This window comes from Polyergus mexicanus, unplaced genomic scaffold (genome assembly GCF_030449975.1).
Source record: "Polyergus mexicanus isolate NDT 795.1 unplaced genomic scaffold, iyPolMexi1.0 SCAF_11, whole genome shotgun sequence".
NCBI classification, from domain to species: domain Eukaryota; kingdom Metazoa; phylum Arthropoda; class Insecta; order Hymenoptera; family Formicidae; genus Polyergus; species Polyergus mexicanus.
This window is the reverse complement of record NW_027223331.1, coordinates 3,735,827-3,758,260: the sequence shown is the minus strand read 5'-3', so window position 1 is coordinate 3,758,260 and position 22,434 is coordinate 3,735,827. Positions and strand designations below refer to the sequence as shown.

The 22,434-nt window shown below is 38.0% G+C and overlaps 1 protein-coding gene and 1 long non-coding RNA gene across 5 annotated transcripts in view; one reads left to right on the top strand and one right to left on the bottom strand.

The window, feature by feature from the left end:
• LOC138937728 (kinesin-like protein KIF26A) overlaps positions 1-22,434 on the bottom strand; it is a 317,690-nt gene that overhangs the window by 85,367 nt on the left and 209,889 nt on the right. For all 4 annotated transcript variants that reach the window (XR_011447562.1, XM_070304263.1, XM_070304264.1 and 1 more), the window contains exon 7: positions 20,120-20,309. Coding sequence is in view for 3 of the 4 variants with exons in the window: in XM_070304263.1 (XP_070160364.1) it covers positions 20,120-20,309 (190 nt within the window). In the remaining variant the exon portion in view is untranslated. The remainder of the gene's footprint in view (positions 1-20,119; positions 20,310-22,434) is intronic.
• LOC138937734 (uncharacterized) overlaps positions 1-22,434 on the top strand; it is a 272,331-nt gene that overhangs the window by 147,826 nt on the left and 102,071 nt on the right. The gene's annotated exons all lie outside the window — the stretch shown is intronic.

The window sequence follows — 22,434 nt, the reverse complement described above, 5'->3', positions numbered from 1 at the left end:
CAAATGAAAGAGCTTTGACATATGTGATAAAATATTCTGGGATTTTCAAGTATTATTTTAGTTCCGAGTTTCGAGATGCGTAGACTCGCGGCTCTTATTAGTGTTTCGTTTCGTTTAGACATTTGCCAGGCGTTGTTAAATTGCTCTTTTAATTTGCCACGCTCGGATGGGTTTGCGTTTCGCCTCTTCCAACAGACACCCGCCATTTTACTGCGCACAAAGGATTGTAGGACTTTGTTGTTCTACAGTTGTACTAGCATCACCAACATTCCTCAACCTTGTAAAACTCCAACTGCTATAGTAAATTGCTTGTTGCCTATAGTTTTAATGCACAGAATTACATGTACCAATCTCGAAAAATAACACCAAAATTACGAAAATTCACCGGCAAATTATATTACGTTCCATTAATTCAACTATATTATATGTCATGAATTTAAATTTCACAAGCTAAAATATAATGGAATATTTTCTATTTCTATTATTGTATTTAAATACACTGTTATAGAGAAACCAAATTAAATAATTTGACAATTTGATAATTATTTAAGCTTGTGAAATTTTTGCTTAAATAAAGTCACTTTTACTCAAATTTAAGCATTGTGGATGCGACGAGTCGTTATTAAAACGATATTTTACGGCTTGTTTCTTTCGGTCATTTAATTTATGCTTTATTATTGCCGGAAAAACAGTCATCACAGCAAATATTATAATTCACGAGCATGATCGAGAATTTTTAAATCGCGAAGACAGATGCTATTAGAATACTCGAAAATTCCGAAATTCGTATTCATCGAATGAATTTATCTGATCTTATTTGTTATATGTGTGACCTGATTGCGAAATTTCGATCTGATATCTGGTATACGGGATGCATATTAGTCACATTGGATTTTGCGAGCGAAATTTTCACACTTCTCGAGAAACGGACCAGATTATAATACATGGACTTTTAATGCGAAGGCGCGGAGGAAATGGAGCGGATTTACAACGGTGCTTAGCTCGCGCGAGAAGCATTCATTGGATCTTTTCCGCGACATAAAGTATAAGTTCGATTTGTATGCGTCACGTCCAATAGAAAGATATATTGTATAATTTCATTCATGCGCTGCTGACATATGCATCACCCTCCGCCACCCCTCTATAGAGTAAAATATGCAAACTTTGTGAAATATCAATCACTATAAATCGTCACTTAGAATGCAGTCTTCAATCTTTTAGAAATTAACATATTTTTACGTTACCCTGTTGAGATCGTTACCCCAATTATATTCTTAAGAAATTAAACAATCAGATAATGTTGAACTAATATAAATTAATATTACACAAATTAAATGTATATTATGTAAATCTTTTTCTTAAAATGACAAAAAATTATACCTAGATGATGAATCCTATAGCAAGGTAAAAGGGGATTAACTTTACGTCGTATGTATATACTTCGAGAAGAGAATTCATATAAAAGTTATAAACGTTGACAAAGAAATGCGAAAGAGGGCGGGTATAAGAGGAATTGTTCCCCGGAAGCCGCACTTCGGACTTTCGCGTTTTCGCGTTTGACGCGCCGCGCGTTCCATTCCGTTTCTCTACGCGCGTTGCATACCGCTGTTTAAACCCGCGACCAGCTCGTCGAAAAATACAACGGCGCGTTCTTTCACGGGAAGAACTTTCGCAACGGTTAAACGCCCCACGGAATCTCCTCTCGGAGGTAGGATGCGAGCAACGGCGTCCGTTCTCTTTTTCTTTCCCCCTCCCCCCCCCCCTCTCTCTCTCTCTCTCTCTTTCGCTCTCTCGGAGCGCTTTTGTGCCAAATAACTCAGACATAAAATACGTATCGCGAGTCGCGCGGGTTTTCGACGTAAGCGTGCTATTGTTTTCGCCGCTTCCCTCAGAAAAGGCTGCGAGAGATGAAGAAGAGGGACGGCCGAATAAAAGAACGGAGCGTCACTCGAGGGACGTCGACTGAGGACTACAGTCCAGACTCATTGATCAAAGCCGATTCTTATTCTTAGTGGAATCGCTTCTTCGAAATCAAATACACATTTACGCGCCTCTTCGCTTTTATTACGATGAGGATAGACGTAATGACGAATAACGGAAGGAACATTGTGGGATAATTTAACTTTTTTTAGAAAGAACGATATCCTCATTCAGAGGATATTGTTCTTTCAAAAAAGATTTTAAGATTGTCGTGGGTTAATAATTTTCTGGTTAATTTTGCATAAAAGCTAGAGCTATTTGAAAGTAGTCGCGAGAGAATCAGGGATATTAGTTTTCACCCCTGCAGCTCTTAAATCAGGAACAGTAGGAGTTACCCATGTCCCCTTCCAAATACAATGCATATTTCCTACTGCTTCTCCGACACCGCTTATTAATTTATGACCGACGCAACGGCGATATTTTACACGTATTACTTCGCTTTACATGTGTTTTTACTTCATACGTATTTATTTTTCGCCAATGCAGCCGACGCGCGGCGCGCCGTTACAACGATGGGCGAGAATCAGGCACGCTTGAAACGCGTGGTGGATTGGAAAAAAAAACGTCTGCCCACCAAAGATTTCATCTTTCATTAGCCTTCGACCGTAGTTTCGTAGCGCATAAACGCACTTTGTCGTGCCACGCTCGCATTTCGCCGCGACGCCGACACACGCGCGCACGATCATTAAATGCAATCTGTAACTATGTACGTAGCTAGCGATGGCACTGATACCTTCGCGCAAGATATCAAATGCTCGTAGCGCGTGTGCGCGATGAATAGGCGTTATCGTTAATTACAGTAGCGGGATAAATGCGATATTTTCCGCTGAAATTAATATCGCTTTCTAATGATTCTACAATATCTAGTTGCTATTAAATGAATAATGGCAAGCGAGGGCAGCTGTTTACGTTAATATGTCGGCGAAAAAAAATCATTATTATCTGAATATTTGAATGTTTTTCATCGCAACGGGAAAGAAGTATAATGCTTTTAAACTCTGAGGATTTCAATAGATAGATCGGTGGAAAAAAAAAGTTTCGGGATGAATAGTGTCTGTTATATGTTGTCTGCGATTACTATTTGTCGATGTTTGCGGCGACTCGGTTCGAAACTCCGCCAAATAAATTTGCGTTCGATATTGGACATATTCGATGTTTGTATTTGCGATGGTATATTCGTGGCGGATTGATGCATTCGGCGGCATCGGAAGAAAACAGATCGACGTATCTGTCATCGCGTTAGTGACAAACGATGACGCATTGAATTATGACGCGCGGCCGCGTCGTCGCGTCCGGGGAAATTAATGGAAAATCCAAAAGTTTTCGATGCTTAACTTTTCACGTCCGCTAATCCTATTTTTGTACTAGATTTTTCGCAACGCTGGATATATCGCCGTAACGAGAATTTACATTCGCGGGCAATGACCGACATGACGGCGATGAAAAAGGCATCAACAATGGATATTTCGAGTTGCATGCATGCATAAAATATGTATCGGTAAAAATATATTTCTTAATAAAGCGAGAGAGATCATTAATGTCGATCTCAACGATGTCCAATCAATTCTAAATTAAACTTTTGTTAAAATTCAATTACTTTAAATTGATTAAAAAACACAGTTATTTATATTTTTGATACTCAACTTATTAAATTAGGAAGCTTTTAATCTTTAATCCATAGATAATTTTATAATTCTAAATTTGCCAGAAAGAGAGAAACAGAGTGAAAATCTACATCTGAGAGAAAAAAAAATGCACCATTTTCAAAATAGTTTACGACATCTCATCGCGCTTGTTCATAAGATAAATTGCCGAGTGTCAAAATGCATTCTACTTAAACTGATTTCACGTTAAAAAAGTTAGACGCGTAATGGAGTTCTACAAAATGGGCACGCTTTCGAGATTGACAAGTAGTTTCTGAATTACATGGCGCTATTCGCGCATCGCGAATAATAATGTGCGGCGATAATTTAGATGCGTGATGTACATATCCGCAATGGCGGCGCGATGCGTTTTAAGCTTGTTAGGCCGTATTTCTACAGCGCATTATTCAGACGCGCATCACGCTTCGCCATAATTTAGTTGCAACGAGTTTCCAAGAGCATGAGGAAACTCCTGAGAAACTTGTGCAATTTTCCAGGGGTGCGTTCGCGATCGGCTACATTCAGATTTAATCTGAATCCCGTTCGACGTTTTTAAATTGCCGCTCGCTTCTTGCGTAGATTCGTTCGCATAATCCAACTTTAACGAACGCACGCGTATACGCAACGTAAGCACGCGCGATCGACCGCGAATTGCATACTGCGGTCGAAATGCCGCCCGACGCGCGTTGCAATTGCACACCGCGGCATCTCTGGTGCATTAATTTCATAAACACGCGCGTGAAAACAATTAATGGCAAGCGAGGATTATTTCAGATAAGCAGAGAATGGAAATTCCGGTGCGAATTGCATCGGATGATCGAGAGAGTCGATCATCGCCGTAACCAGATATTTATTTAAATAGAAAACACTGCGTCCGTCCACAGTCTAGTTCAATTTAGTTTATAGTAACTGTGATCGCGGGGAATTCGTTATACCCGATATATGTACTAAAAATGTCACTGTATTATATCGATTGAAATTTTTTTCCACGATCCTATTTAATTGATTAATAATTAAATTTAATTTAATTTAATTTAATTTTGTTTTATTATTATTTAATATTATATATATTTATTATTATAAATTAGTCCAATTGATTTTCCCACATTTTTATCGAATTGAACGGATACTGCTTACTTCCGTCAACTGATTACGCTGAACCGGCGGACGTTGTTTTATTTAATTCGCGTGCGTCTAATTTCGCGACTGCAGGGAATGAAGCCGCGTTTCTCCGGACGACGAGCTCACGAAGGAGTAGTGTATAATATGTTTACCTGTAAACGGGACGTGCGTGTACTAACGATACGACCCCGGATACGAGCGCGATGAAGCATCCGCCTAACGACCGCGACTCGCTTCCTTAGTACTCGCACGCCGTTCAATTATCCGTCGTGTCTCTGCGCCTCTAATGGCAATATCGCACCGGAGATAGCGCAATTCGTGCTAACGCGAATACCAACGTGGAAAGTGTTACGTGTCCTCATATGAAATTCGTTGCACTCCTGAGAACGCTGTGAAACCTGACTCGTATTTCTTCCACATATTTCGTTAATTCGTTTATCTCTGGGAGGGAAATTTTGGACGGTATAATTCTTAAACATTATCTCTCTTCTTCCAGCTCTAAAAGACATCTTAATGTTTCTTACATGTTCTCGCGATTTATGTTATCTGGATTATATCTTAGTTTTTTAATTAACAGATTCACAGATAAATTATAGAAAATTTCAATTAACTATGTTTATTAGGTATTTTTGTATAAATGATTTTGATATAATACGTCATATATTTATATCGAAATTACGAAAGAACGTTCCTTATTTTATTTCCATATAATGGTATATTATGCTTAAGATATAAATTTATCTATGAACTGAATAGAATTTTTAATATTTATTTATAGATTTTATTTGACAATTTTGAAAGACCGAAACACTCGTAAATTAATTTGCATAAAAGCTTTAAGAAAAAACATTGTTTCTTATCAGTGGTTAAAAATGTTCATTTATCACTACCTCTACCAAATCATCTTTCAACCTCCATTCTGGCATTTTTATCATAGAATGGATGGTCATAATTAACAATTAGAAAAATGGATGTGTAACGGTGCTAACTTGTCGTATTAGGTAAATTTGATTTCCCATAGTGAGAATGCTAGGTTAACGCGAAGGTGGATTAATTATGCAGCGAGATGCAAACCGACGCAATGTTTCTCTATCCATTAGCCAATTAACTCCGAAAATATCCACGAGCCACGAAAATCAAACGGTCGCTATGTCACTCCGGATGATGGTAGTTAAGAGCGCGAGTGATACAGGAGAGTAACTTGGTAGCTGATAAATCTTTTGCAATTTAAATGAAAAAGCCATTACGCAAATAAATTACGTTTATAAATACTCGAATCACATGCGCGATACTGAGGTCGATGACACCTTCTCACGAAGGATCGCGAGAGTTTCTTGAACTCCAGTACTAATGTACAATATTTCGGGCTAAATTGATCACAAAATCGATTTACGTTAATTCGTTTTACACGTAACTGATAACTTTTTCATCAGTATCCAATGCTTCATTGCTTATTTTAATAATCAAACTTTGTTCTAGTCTTTTATTAATCTCATTTGAACTATGTGATTTTTGCAAAACGTCAATATTATGCAGTAATGGACAAATGATAAGAATATTTTTGGAATTATGTGAATGTATGTGAAAGAAAATTAGAGATTTTATTGTCATAAAAAAGGCTTCAAAATTACTGTATTAATAATATACTTATTAAAATAATTATCTCTCGTTTAGATATGTGTATCTTGTTATATTTTTTTATTTTAAGATCCTTTATCAAATTAATAAAGCTAAAATTTCAATTTTCCTATTTCGATCCTATTGCATTTTCTACTCAAATTATTTACAATTCTCTATTTGAGAATATCTTTAAAAAACCTTTATGCGATAATGTAAAAATATTTTTATTTATATGCGTTTCTAATTTTATGCTCGTACCAATATAAGCATTTCAAAAATGGATAAAACTTTTCAACGTCAGTTATAAAAACATTGTTTTTTATATAATCGCTAAATCAAGATTTGCACTGTACAACGAAATTAGAAGTCAAATAAAGATCTGGCTGGCATTTTGAAACTTTGTATTTGCAGTTTTCTGAATCGCGATGCATTCCAATTTGTAAGAGACTTTATAGCCAGAACACTGAAGGAAGAGAAACCCGCAATCATACAAAGAATATCCTTAGCAAAGTGACATGGACGAGGCTGGACTGGGGAACCGTTGCCGGGCATTAATCCCGTTCAGCTGGGTTTATCGTGCGCATGAGGTAAATTGGCAACGGCTGCCGCTAAATACCAGGAATACATTTTCCATCGGCAATAGCGTTCATTCGTTTCACCCTAATCTGCTTCTACAAAGGCTAGTCTGCTTGAATTCAGTAGCAAAATGGATGCGCGTATATATATCGAGGAATGTCTGGCAATCAATTAGTTTAACATGTAATATATCGTTCTGTCGTGAATTTCGCACGATATTGATCTGTCTATGATAAATCTGATATGATTAAAAGATAGAGATTTCATACGACATATTTTTAGATAACGTCGAAGAGAGAACATTAGCTACGGACTTTATATATAAATTATAAAGAGTTAAAGATGAAGGGTTAATTTTTTTAGAAACTTGGATATTAAAATCTAAATATTTAATAAAATGGACAAAAATTTTTACTAGAAAAAGAAAATATATATATATATAAACCAATTATTCTTTAAATAGTTCTAATGAATGAAAAATATGACTTTCTATATAGCATTTATTATATAGAGAATATTTTTCTAGTCTTAAGATAATATTAAACGAAATAAAAATAAAAAGTAACTGATACAATATATCTTTGTTAACTTTTATCTACCTGTCACTTGCTCGTACATTATCAAAGTCAATTTCTCCGCTTTGGATACGTTACTGTTGTTAATTCAACTTGCGGCATGATAGTCACGTAAATTTGAACCTCATATTGGTAATTAACGCGCCGCCTTTATCATCGTCCGCGTCCGTCCAGGAACTTCTCTCCCCGAAAATTATACTAGCGCATCGTCGCGGTCCGATCATCCCATCGTTGTCGTTGCGCGCGTGCGTTACGCGCACGATTGCACACGGACGATACGACACAGATGTATGCGTGCGGCACCAGCCGAATGAGGGTCGGAAGGTACACAGTTATTGCATTAACTCATCATTGTCATTTTTATCACGTGCCCACTTGAATCAACAGAAAGCTCCCGCCACCCAGTACCGATTCGTGCCCCTTTTGGCCGGGCCCTCAACGCGTTTCCTCTTTGTTCCTCGCTCTCTCCTCATCTCGCATCCTCCACCCGCTCGTCATTCATCTACGGAACTAAATCCTCCTCTCGCGAGCCCCAAAAAACCGTCCTCTTGTTTTCGCGCGACTCTTGAGCCCGCGCTCAATCCAGGAAAGGGTTGGCGCGCACCACTGCTGGTTCGAAACGTGTCCCCTTCGTCCCCTATAGCGGATTAGCCACTAACGACTCGTGTTACTCGTTCGCGACGCAATTTTCCCTCCATTCCGTTGTCTCCCTCCCGCCCGCTCGCCGCCACCCCCTCGTGTGCACTCGTCTCGCAGCCCTCTGTTCTTTTGGCACGTTTGTCCAGGCTCGTTTCGATTTCTACCGGTAGACTATTAATTTTCCAGCTAACCGAACCTTATGTATCCCTGGTAGGGTTCTTCAGATTCAATACATACAAAGAATTTTCCAGACTAACTTTCAACTATTTTGATTTCGTCATTCTTTTTACTGCGAATTACAATAATGAGATTGATAAAAGAAAAATCATTTTTACTAAAACATTATTTTAATTTCGTCACTAATATTTTTTTTTTTTTTTTTAATTTTTAGTTGCAATCCTAATTTCTCGATGTTTATTTATTAAATAAATATTAAATGACATATTTTGAAGTGAGAAAAGTGCAATATACCAGCATTTTTTGATGTTATCAATATAATATTAAAAAATGCTGGTATATTGTACTTTTCTCACTTCAAAATATTTAATTTTGAGCAAACGTGTATCCGGCGATAGAATAGCGCAAACCGCATGGAAACAAGAGATTGTAAGTTCGTAAACTATCGCGGTTGGAGTCGAGCGAGATCAATTTATTCTCCAATAAATTCGCAGCACGTAATATGGGATCAAAAGCCGAAGAGAGAAGGAAATGAAGTTGCGGCCCGCGCTTCAGCGAGTCGCAGCGATAGATTCCAAAAGCAATATTGCAACAGGGACTTATCTACAAACTCGTTTTCATCATTCGGTCGATACTATAGCTCTCACGTTTCGCGAGATCACGTCTCCTCACCGTCGTTATAAACAGATCTGTAAAACTCGATTCCGCCAACTTCGTCGCACGTGTCTGTCGGGAACGTATGCGTTCCGAGATTGATTCTGTATATTTCATATGTGTCCTCGGAGACTCGACCATCTTTCCGCAGAACATCGGCTAGCATTTGCACACTGTAATAAAGTTCTTGCCAAGGCTTGCCGAGGCAATATGCGACTCTGCGCTACCATAAAGAGACAAATTCAAAGAGAATGCGAGAGCAGATACCAGTCGCGCATGAATCCTTCAAGGATTCCGGACTAGCTCGTGTGAACATCGACGACATTGTTTATTCAGAATTTCACTCGCGTCTAGACTCTTTGCAAAATCCAACGTCCTCCACGCGTGAGAATAAATGTCAATAACGTTAGCGTCGAACGAAATAAATATATTACATTTGCAAGATCGAGCACCGAATAAAATTTCTAAATTTAAAAGAAAATTATTCGAATATATCAGGAGCAAAAAAAAAAATATATAAAAAAACGATTTATATGCATATTTCGTTCGTCGTCGTTTAAGTTTCCGAATGCTTGCCTTACATTTAATTAAGAAAATAATTGAATAAAAACTTCTATAATAAAAAAGAAGTTTTTATCTGTATGTGTATTATAACTATATAATTTTGAATTGCAAAATAAAAACTTTTGAAGATATTATTAATTATCAAATATAAAAATTTAATTATATAATACACATGGAAAAATATTGAAAGAACGTTTTAACATTTGTTTCTTGATAAGAGATTTCTTAGGTTTCCTTAATTTTTATATTTATGGATTCAAATTAGCTATCTCGTAGTTATCTGGATTGATACTTTCGAATTACAAGCAATGCCGTGTTAAGGTATCAACACGATGATGTTCCCGATAGACTCGCTCGTTGAACACCTGGCGGGCGCGCCGCAGACCGACGGTCTAGATTAATTACGGTCGTTTGTCCGTCGATTTGCGCCAAAATCAAATCGCAGTGATCGTGCAACGACGGACCGCTGGCGGCAACGGTACCCGTGAAACATAACGAATGGGCATCGCGCGAGATATAGCGACCTGGGGAACCTGCCACGTCGATGGGGGAACCCGTTGTGCGAACCGTCAGCCACCATTACTAAGCATTGTGTCTGCGGTTCCAGGCGATTTGTACCCCTGCCGACCGCGCGTCAGGAACATTTATTAAAGCTGCACTGTCACCCCGCCATCACTGCGTTCTCAAGAGAAATCGAAAGAAAGGGTGTCACACGAGTTCTCTTGGGAATCGAGGTTATCGAAAGACCGAAAATCGCCGTAGACATCGTCACGATGCTTGTGATAATTTACATCTTTAGTTATTTTTTCTATTTGCGAGTGTATTTTTGAGAGAGATTTCGAGTCTCATTAAAAATTGCAACTTATTCTATTGGACGAAGATTCCCAGAAAAAGAATACACCTACCTCATACAATCCATTTTATGATAATATAAAGTGTCTACGTTAGACTAAAATAAAACTTTATGTTAAATATTATAAATGTAAAATATGAAGCACATGTATCTATATATCCGTCTATTTGTTTATACGCCACATGTCCTCTAAAAAAAAAAAAAAAAAAAACATTACCAGCTTAAGAATATAAAGAAATGTGTTTAAAAAGACCGTATATTAATTTCCTGCAAAAAAATAGATTAGAATTTATTATGAAAAGAATATAAAAAAAAACTTTTCTGGTAAAAGAAAAATTTATCTAGTTAATCTTTATATCGAGGGTGATAATGTGCGATGCAAAGTATCAGCATCATGATGTGTAAAACTAGCAAAGAGATTTCTTCTGCTTACATTGGCTCCCAAACGGATTGTCTGCAGCGCGAAACGGCGAAAGCACCAGACGCGGAATGAGCGTGTTCGCCGAAATTAAACAACGTTTCCTCGATAGGGTCCGACGCGGCGCAGGCCCCCAGAGAACGGGACGTACGCTCTCGTTCCATAGCATGACCCGTTTACATCGAGATATTCAACTGAGCAAACAGAAAATGGGCAGACCGATTCATTGCTCGTGCCGAAAGTAACTCTTTCGGATTGCACATGAGATAAGCACATACGTTATAAAAGAGAAAGAAAAAAAGAAAGAGGAGAAAGCGAAAATCTAATGCGCAAAATTGCAATTCAATTCCGAAGCAGCACCGATTACCGTCATCGATTTACAATTGGTTAAAAATAATTTCTATTATTTATATGCAATTTTTCATTAATGTAATGTATCTTTTCTTGTAAGGATGAAGATATTTATTTTCTGCTGTACAAAAATAATACATTTCGAAAAATCTGAAAATGTCTCTAAATCGTCAGAATTACGATATAAATATAATTCTGTAATAGAAATTATTTAAATATTCACACATCCTCCTCTCTTTCTCTCTCTCTCTCTTTACGAAATAATTATTGCATATAGTTTGTCGAAATATGCGTTTACTCGCCGGAGGCAAACTTAGGGAATTATGCATTTATCGCGAAGCAAAAGCACCCACAAATACTAATTTATCGACGTCGCTCAGCTAACTTACGCTAAACAGACACTAATGGATTCGCTATTTAAGCAAAGTGGTCCCGGCGACGTAACTTACACGAATTTAGCCCAAGTTAATCTTGGGATAGCGGGATGGTACCTGGTGGTATATTTAATAGTACCGATGCTCGTTAAGTCGCTTGGAACATATAATTATGATGGTGACCCCGGAAATGAGCATCGTGGGCGCAGTCGATCCCAGGATACGAAGACCGAAGAACTAATGCTCTAGGACTGGAATCTCGCTCTCTGAATGCGGCAAATACGTTCCGCATTTGCAAATCACTAAATAACTTTCTGAATGTATATCGATAGCGATCGCAACCAATTCTATATAAGGTAACGCGTAGTAGCGTATGACGCACGCAAATTTTTTCCGATAATTTAACTATGATTTTGTATTAACTTTGATATCTTCCGATGACAATTAATAGAGTTATCAATGTGTCCTATTGTCGATTTATTAAAAAAGGAAAGATAATAATGCATACAATTAATGTAATCACATTTCAACGAATACATTGGCTTAATAATATAATATCTATATAATCTAAACAGTGATTTTGTTTATAAACGGTTTAATCAAATGTAATTACGAATAATTTACATCGGGATATTAATATACAATAATGCAAGCTGTCGGGCATGTGTATGGTACTCGAAATGCCAAATCAAAATAATTACATATGGTACATACGTGTATATACATATCTTGTAACAAATATATTTCTGACATTAGTCTCTAATATTTATTTTATAATATTATTCTTAAAAAAAATCAAACCGTTTGCACAAAGCAGAATTTTTTAGAAAAATATATATAAATATTTTTATAGGAATACAGATATACAATATATATATATATACTCTTTATCGATACTCCACTCTTATCATTTATCATACATGATGATGAAATCAGAATTGACTGCGATACGGGCTCATGTGATAATTATTAATTGGTTTATTTAGCGCGGTGACGATCCACGAGAGAACAGCGTGGTTTCTCGGTCGCTGAATTAAACAGAAATTCATTTTGAAATATTCATCCCAGTGGATTTTACGCGCGCCAAATGCGTACCAGAAAGAAGACGCAGAAAGGACTTTAATTAAACAAATACTGTAATTACATTATAGTATTACAAGGAATACGAAATATAACATTAATAAATCTATTTTCGATATAATCAGAAACTTGCACTTGATGGTCGATTAATTGAATGAAATCATTAGACGAATTATAAATAACACGTAACAGGATACAGCTGGGTAAGAGAACATTAATCGCAGCGAGTTCCTCTTGTGGTGGAAGCATTGGAAAAAAAAACACATACACACAAATCGATAATACTGGCAGCTAACAGCACAACGGTTTTTCTCGTATCTTCTCTTTACTGGTAGTTTCCTTCTACCGCTAATTTGATTTTCTCTCTTCTATTCAATTAAAGCCCTTTCGTTAATTAAATGCCACTCGAACCATCTTCGAAACGTTTATAGATCATGCGCTATGGTCACATTTAGTATATTACAAATATAGCAATCAGATTATTAAAATAAAAAACGCAAATTGACATTCTTTAGAGATTGAAAATATATAAAATAGATATGATATATGTTTATAAAACTGACAAAAAAATTTGCTGCTCTCATAAATATAATTTATTCAAATATTTGAATAAAGCATAATAATCATATCTATCAATATAATAAAATACTTAATACAGAAAATATGATAAAAATACAAAATGAAAAAATTACTTTTATGTTTTTGCTATCTTAAAAGTGTATCTCTTTTTATATAATACATTAATTTTTTTTCTTTTTTCCTCCCACGAAGAGATTTAATTCGACTTAATATAACATACTTGCGAATCCATAAATTGCCATCGTACGCATGTAGTCGTGAAATGCGTTTAATCGCTTGACAATAACGCCGCGGTCTGCGCAGTATATCACCATAGCCGCTGTTTCTTAATTACTGCGTAACAAATCGAAGAGAAAGTCCGGATAATTATGCGAGTCAATCCGTCGAACGTGGTCCGTATTTGCGTGTTCCTCCAGAATAGTTCGCGAGGGACTCGAGGAGTCCCTAAAACCGCAGTGACCTCCAATTATCCTGCGGATACCACGTGGCCCACGTGGTCCGATGGTCCCCATGGACTGTCCGCAAATACCCCCACCCCTTTCTGGCGCCTGTATAATGCCTCCTAGATTAATTCATTATTAAAATAACCCTGTCGGCAGAACCTTGTTATCGCCGCGTATTAGAGTAGCGGAAAATGAAATTAGCAAGGACACATCACGATCGCATCATGCAATAAAGGATGCGCGAGGAAAGGCGCAAAGAAATTTTCATATCATAATGATTTGAGTAATAAATCTTGATCGCGAAATCAATTTTCTTAATATAATCCACATTTTAATTGCAAATTCAAACAGAAAGATATTTAATATTTTTGCAAAAGTTTGTATATAAATTTCATATTCTATGAATTTTATATTAATAGCAATGAAAGAGAAAATATTTTTATATGTGTGTGTGTTAGTTTTAGCTAATCATTTATTTTAAAAGTTATATAGTAAAAATTAGAAAGAATAATGGTCTATTAAAATATTTGAAAAAGTTTATATAAAAGATAATATTTATGGAATTGTTCTCGAATACTTTAGAATTTTCTTTTCCAGTAATAAAAATTCGAGTATGAAAGGGTTAATTTTCATTTATATCTTTTATCTTCATAGGAAAAGCGCTGTCATATAAATTTTGTAAATACAAAGACTACTATAATTAATAATGAACTCTAAACTCGATCTCCTATTTAATGCTACTCGCGATTGGCTAGGATTCAGGGCGCAAGGTCCGATCTGTCCGGGTGTCTGGGTAAAATCAGAAGTCCTCATTAGGTATTCTAGGGTCAGAAAGGGTGTCTAGGGCGACCGACTTCCCTTTCGTCTTGCTCGTAACGACGCGGTCGTGGCTGAAAGGGGGCCCAAGACCGGACATTTCAATAAAGCTCGGCAAACGCGTAGAACGTTCAAACCGCTGACCGCGACGAGTTCTGGCCAGCAGCTTCCTCGGAACGAAATTGCGCATGTTTTCTTGCGCCGCTGTCTCTGGGGGCATCGGAATAACAGCGATCGATCCTCGCATGCGTCCGCGTCATGATAGAAATAAAAGATTCCGCGGAGATTTTTCCTAATATATCGTTATTAAGCGCACTGCGGACGCCCACGCGAAATTGATCTCTGCGATACTGATTTTTATCGACAGTTAACATCACCGAGCGATTCATATATTCCGATTATTATTGAAAGTATCAAAAAGCATGCAACAATTTCTCTCATATGCTATTATTAATAGTTTATTCATATGAGATACATTTTTGGTAAATTACGGATAGTTATGTGTATAATTGGAAAATATTTGAAATTTTGCATGAAATCTTATAAATAATGATTTCGCATATATAAAAGACATCTTATAGTTATTATATGTATATATTTCCTCTTTATTAAAAAAATGATGTAATATAACTCTTCATCTTATTTTCGAGAAAGTTTAAATACATAGTATTTTGGAAAGGAAAGACATACACAAGTACTTATGGAAAACTCGTTTAGCGTGAAATGGGAAAAATATGTGTTTTTAGATATTATGAAGCTACGATTCATCAATCTTCTCTTGAATTAAGGAAATAATCTTTCGGAGAAGTTTCTAGATTTTGTATGTATTGCATACAGAATAATATTCTTTCTCATAAATTTGCCACCCTCGCATCTTCGGACATATCCGATTGACTCGCGATACAAGTGACTTTTTCCGGTCGCATCTCCTCTTTCGTAAAATTCGATCTCGACTCTGGACTGCTGGTCTGATAGCAGAAGTAATCTGAACGCGGAAACGAATTGTGGGATTTGATTGCAGTGAGCCTATCAGCTATAGTGTGTGATCAAATAATTTTCGTATCGATAATATAGTATAAACATGAGCAAACAAAATTCTGAATATATAAAATTATTATCTGGGTTCGATATAGAATTATTTATCCGATAATTAAACATTTGATTAAAATTTATAGATAGCAACTATTACCTTAGTATCTTAAAATTATATATCTTTTTACTACCGTAAAAATTGACTGCAATATAAGAAAAACTTATATTAAATACAAAAAAAAACAAACTTTTAAATAGAAAAAATATACAACATTGGATAGATGTATAAAAAATTGATGGTTTTAGAGAAGAATCTAAAGGAAAACATGGAGAGAAACAAAGAGATGAAAATTAAATATATCTCCAAATTTGAAGCGATATTTAATCCCGACTATCTCTGTCTCGTTAATTTCAAGTCAAGAAACATTTATGGAAGTTCATTATCTGTCTCGTGTATTGTAATGTCCTATTTCACAATTGAAACAAGTCTATTCGCGTACCTTCCCGCCGTATGATGCTCGCATTGAGATATCTGAGCCGCTATTGGGATAATATTGCAGCTTTGTCGCGTCTCTGGTTGAACTGACACGCCGCGATAGTCCAAGTTCTAAATTGGAAGCCGGACAGAGCGGGCCGAAAGTACCGCCAGAAACAGAAACGGAGATATAAAGGGGAACGGGGATTGTGGGCGCTCTAAAGTCTCTCTGACGTTCCGGCAAAACGTGCTGAAACGCGAGCGAGCTTAGGGACGAGCGAACGGCCACTCGTAACTGCAGACGACTCGTCTTCTAAACGAGAGAGAAACCGAGGTAAAGCATCGCTCTCAGCCTCCATTTTGCGTAGATGGCTTTAACTTGGGTCTTTCTCTCTCTTCCCCCCCCCCTCTTTCTGTCTCTCTCTGCCGGCAAGGACACTAAATATCCGACAGACCCCTCGCAAAGCAACCCCCACGTGTATGCGCTTGTCGTGAAAGCGATAATTACCAGCAGTAAGTCAGGATCTATTTATGAAACCACGTATATAGATAATTCGGAGATACTGTGAGTTTGATGTAAAAAAAATTTATAGAGCGGCATTCAAGCTACTCGTCGAATATGTCTAGAACGTTCGGGTAGGAAAATTTAAATATTATATAATTATAATTCCAATATTTGAAGAGGACAGGATCGTATAAAGTTATTAAAAAAATTAAGCTGAATTGGATACGTGACCAAAATATTAATAAGCGAAATAAAATGCGTTTCAAATTACGTTATAGTCACTTTATACAAAGTTTTTCTCGTTTAATTCGCATAAACTATATAATTATAAGAAGCTCGCGAAAATTTCTCACTTTTCTCGCGTAAGAAATTTTGGAATAGTATGCGAATAATCGAGAGGGTAGAATAAACCGAAATCCAAAGAGTCGACATCAGATTGCGGAGAAGCCCGTTAATTAATGCGAGTCAAACGCGCTTAGCGCGGATGCTTTCAGTGGGCAAACTTTATTTCCCACCAAAGGATATTCCCTTCCAGAGGACGCCGCGCGAAGGAAACGAGAGGAGTGGAAAAGTGAGCGACTTCTCTTCCGACGAAGTTCTCCGCGTAACAATATGGCTGGTTTACCGTAGGAACGGCGACGCTTTACCTCCGTGTCTTTCCGCAGTCGCTGCCTCTACTTTAATTAGTCCACCCGTCGGTAAACAATAAGCCGTTATTTCTGACAAATTAATTTGAAAAACAATTCCGTCGGATCGCCGTCTGCGCTGTCGGTGCAGCCGCCAGCTTTTATTCCGTTGGGGACGCATCTCTCAAAACGTAACGAGCATCCCTTTCATGTAATACCGTGCCTTATGCTTTGCCGGAATTTCTAAGACCCGACCGAGTTAAGCTCCCTTAGGATCCTCTCCGAACCGCTATTCTCCGACCGCAAGAAAATCAAACGTTCCTCGTTGTCGAAGAACAAAAAACATCGACGATAATCAACAATTCCGTCGTAAATTAATGAATGAAATCATTTTTGTCTAATTTATATCTTGGAAAAAACAATTAAATTCTTCATAATGTATATTTATGAAACGCTATATCGGCATCATTTAAAACTACTTTTTATTTACCATATCAAAAAATAAAATTTGATATATTTGATTTAATTATATTTCGAGTGTGGGAGAAGCAAAATTGAAGCAAAATTTATTTCAATTTTTAAGTACGTGTATCTAATTCTCTGTTTATATTCTATTGTAGTTTAACTTTTCGCGAGAAACAAGAGCTGATTTCAAGTTTGCAAAGATACTTCTAAAGTTTAACGCGGACCTTACACGTCCCATGTAACTCGATCATAATTAAGTACCCCGAGAAAATTTCCTCTTCATCATGTCGCGTGCCTCTTTTCCGCGCGCTTACGGAACGCATTTCCCGCGCCAGGTGATACGGACGATTACGCTCAGACCGACCAAATCGTTTTGTCGTCGCCGTGCGATTCTCCTGCTGTTATCCTTCGCGCAAATATTTAAGCGTATACCGCGTTTGTATACTCTGGAGATTACACGGGCGCAGCTCGATTCGTTTCGTCCGACTTCATCTTCATCAACATATCGATCAAACCCCGTTCCACTCTATCACGCATGTTTGTTATATAACCACCGTACAGGGTATAATTAAATACCGTCTTTCGCCGTACGCAGTAAAATCGATACTCGAATGAAGTAATAATAATGTCAACAGTCAAGAGTGTTTTAAAAAGCAATCCATTCCTTTATAACATATCACGTATTGTTATATATAATATTTTTTTCAATACTTGTAAAAAAAAAAAAAAAAAAAAGATTCGCTAAAATTTTGGAAAGCAAGATCTTTGTAAATGATGAGTTTTGCATTTTTTATCGCTCTTTTGCAGATATTATGTTTATTCTCTTATTTTTCAAGTATTCTATGCAATTTTTATTGTGAAATTTATAATATTCTATTTAAATATGAACGTTATTTCCTAAGGATATCTTGTGCGTAGTTAAAGCGTCGAGGGATGCTGGGAAAATTGTACGTGCCAATATATTGTTGTATCGGCGCAAGGCTCGGCGAGCACGATTGAAAGTCGAGATATATCTCTCGGATAGTCCGATACCCCCGTTCAATCTCTATCTTCGCTATCGCGATTCGCGTTTCGTGCGCGTTCGGCGAACTTGGGACCGTTTCAGAGAGCTTCCGTTGCGGATATTCAGTTTGATAGTTTAAACCGGATATTCGACGACCGTCCTCTGGAACAGCGAATGGAAACGGCGAAAGGGTTGTAGCCTAGTAGCGTAGGAAGGGTAGGGGATGGCAACGGACGGCTTATAGTGGCGCGAGACGCTCATCTGCATTTCAAATTGCACGTCTGTACGAAGATTTGTTACGCGCGCACGTTCTTTCTCCAGAGCGTGGATCCAAACGTGTGTAGCATCGTCTGGGATCGAGACAACAACTAATGGATGCACGAGATGTGTCACATTTATAATTCACTTTAATCATACGATAATAATTATCGTATAATTTTATCGAATAATTATTATGCGAGGCTTAATACTGCACTTACTCACGAGTCAGTTTTAATGAATATTATTCAATAAATATGCAGAATTAAAAAATGGTATATGATGAAAAATATGTAAACGATTTTTCTCACATCATCGATTCATTTACTTGTATGAATAATTAAAAACTATAATATATTTTTATCATGTAAGAATGTATGATATATTCTTAGCGTATCGATTAGAATAAACTTTATTCCCGGTTCTATACATGTGTATTTTCACCCTGGCTGGCGGACGCGGGCGCGTTACATATACACTCGTGTATATCAAAGACGTCATCCGTGCGTGTCTTGATTGTTTTCGCCCGCATACATATACGCCAGGGGATAGCGTGCACATAAGACGGAAATTCCGCTGGATAGTTACGAGGGCCTACGTTCTTCTCCTTTCCATCCTGTGGTGGAATTGAACGGCCACGGATTTACGGTAAGCGCCGCGCAAACGAAACGAGCGGAAGTCGACCGTGCTTCCGGATCAGACGGCTAGGCGAAGGTTTGCACGCTGCGGGCTCTCTTGTCCCGATTAAAATACGCGGAAATCCTATCCAGGAGCAGACACTGTTATACATGCGAGAGCGCGTTCGTATTTGATTAATTCGAACGAAAATAATCTTTTTTACGTAATCGCGGAAAATAAATTTTTAGATTATGCGACTCATCGCGTGATTTTGGCTAATTAATTTTAGATCTAGCATCTGTTCACCTCTTCCTCTTCCTAAATCAAATATTTTTTAAACATTGATAAATAACGTCTCATCGCTCTTTTCAAAGAATTTATCTTTTCTTGTACTTAAAGAATTTTTAATATAAAATCCTATTGTTTTATTTTATATTCTTTTATATTCTTATATTTATTTTATATCAAAATTTTCTCTGCGATAATTTTATATAAGAGACCCAAGTATGGTGGGTTAAACGTCCAGATGAAAAACGTCCATATGGATTTCATCGTCGCGTCGCCGTGATAGAACCGATCGTTTGGAGAAATTCATGGTCGGGTATTTTCCAGAATAGCGACCGAAACTTCGTCGTCTGCGCCCCCGAGGGCTGCGATATCGATAAGGGCTTACCTTCCCGACTCCGGTGAGCTCCTTTACACCTATCCTCCTGAGAAGGGCAGGCGGTGCCGGAGGTGGTGATTTGAGAAGGAGCGCGGCGTATCCATTGGGAAAAATGGGCAGCTCGTCAGATCCGATGTTTTCGTCGCCGGAACGTCGTCTCCGATGCGGACTCGACGACAGATTCAATTTCTGCGCTGCTCTGCAATATAAAAATTCTTTTTGCATTAAATATTACACACAAAGCAACAATTTCGAAGAAAATTGAATTATGTTATTATTGTACCATATACTCCCTCGTTAGTCTCTTATTTTTTTAACATTATACACATCGATGCAAATGAAGTATTATTATTCTCATGTATTATTCCCCTTTCAAATATTATCATCAAATTACACATTACACATCTACGTCTTGAGATATGTCGAACGGCCATAATAGGTCAAACACTCGATTTTCTCGAGCATCCGAACATGTTAGCTCTCATCTCGACTTTCTTAGGCGCTGTTTATCTCGACGAATGCGTAGTGGCCGTACCTGCGAAAGGGTCGCCGCACTCCGGAAGGTATGTGTCTCGGGGGCGACTGGGTGACATACTCCGCGGGGCGGGCCTTGGTAATCAGCGAAGGTAATGTGCCGGAACCCCTAACCGCGCGGGAAGGGAGGAGGGAGAGGAGAGGGTGCATCGAGGTAGCAGGCGCGTTTAAAGGGAACGCGCACGGGAACGAGAACGCTATACGCCCGACCCGTCGGCGTCAGTTTTGGCGGTGGGCAGGGGAGTTACGCAGGGTGGTCGCCCTAACTTCTCTTCGCCCCTCGTGGGTCTCGTTAACCCACGCTCTGTGAAATTGGAAATACCAGCGACCTCTCGCGCACTCGTTCGCCCTCGAGGTCGCCTCCTCCTCTCTCTCCTTTTCATCCCCCTCCCTGCATCAGCGTTTCCGCGCTCCGTGCGCGACTCTACCGGATTTCGAGTGTCATAAAAAGTACAAGGCGAGGGGAATGCGACGGGACGTCGGTTATCGCCGCGAAATGCAGTCGCTTTGCACCAATCGACCGCGTCGCGTTCCTTCGTCCATCTGTCAAGTGAATCACGTCGTTCGCTGCTCTTTCACTCACGCGTGAGCAGGTGCGAGCGAACGGCGCGTGAAACGACTTACGAGGATTGCCGGCGTGGGCTGGCCGACAATTTCTTTAATAGATTTTAGAACGACATCGAGGAGGAAAGGAGAGAAAGAAGGAACAGATGAGTTTATCACTCGCGGAGAGCTAGTCTCTCGAAACACATGGTGAAATAATAGGGTAATTTTGGAACAGACGACCATAGTTTTCGGAATAGATGGCTACAGTAAAAAAGAACGTACTGTAATAGCTACTAAATGAGAGGTTCTCGAACTTTTTGTTGAGTAAGTTTTTACGGGAAAATCTAAGATATATATGTATATGCGTATAACGTTATCAGCATCATTATATATACAATATAAAACTTTTATGTGTACGTGGAACGTAATAATGCTCTCTTTTTATTTTTATTACAAATTTAAAAAAAAGTTGTAAAATAATTTTGAGTAGCTTTAAGATTAAATTGCAAAACATGACAAATGTTTAAAAAACTGATCTTTCAGTAAGCACTAGAACTTGAAATAAATTTCTGCGGACAAATAAAAAAAAAAAAAAAGAGAGAGAATACAATATCGTGCGAAAAACGGAACGATTTCAAAGTTTATTATAAAACCAGTTATACATTATCAATCCTATCTCGGTCGATCGGGATACGCTCGTAGCTTGTGCAAATCGTGTAAAAGCTTTAAGGCAATTAGAGTACTCGGCAAATATCACGCAAAAGCTTTCGAATGTTTTTTGTTCGGATGCAGCGACGCCGAATTCGTGTAACGCGCACGGCTCGTCGCTGCCGCACAACATCCATCGACAAACGGAATGTTTTGCCGGCTTGTTTAAAAGGATTGTTTTCGCGCACTATCAACGCTGTTGCCCACAATAAACGGCAGGACAGAGGAAAAAAAAATGACGGCGAGAGATCCATGAGGTCGCGCCATTTTAACGAGCGCGACGACTGCCTGTTCGTCGTGTAGCGTTGTTCTTCGGAATTTTATGATTTTTTTTTTTTTTTGCATCAGGCAAGTGCAGCGAAACTCTCCGAGTTTTAATGCTTGCTTTAATTATTTACAGTCCTATTTTTTAAGGGACTGAGAAAAGAGACAAGGAGAAGAGTAGCGAGTTTATGGAGCGAAACTTTCGCGAACAAATTATGTCTGAACTTTCGGCCACTTTCCGAGAGCATATCGCATTTTTTCGACGATAAGAA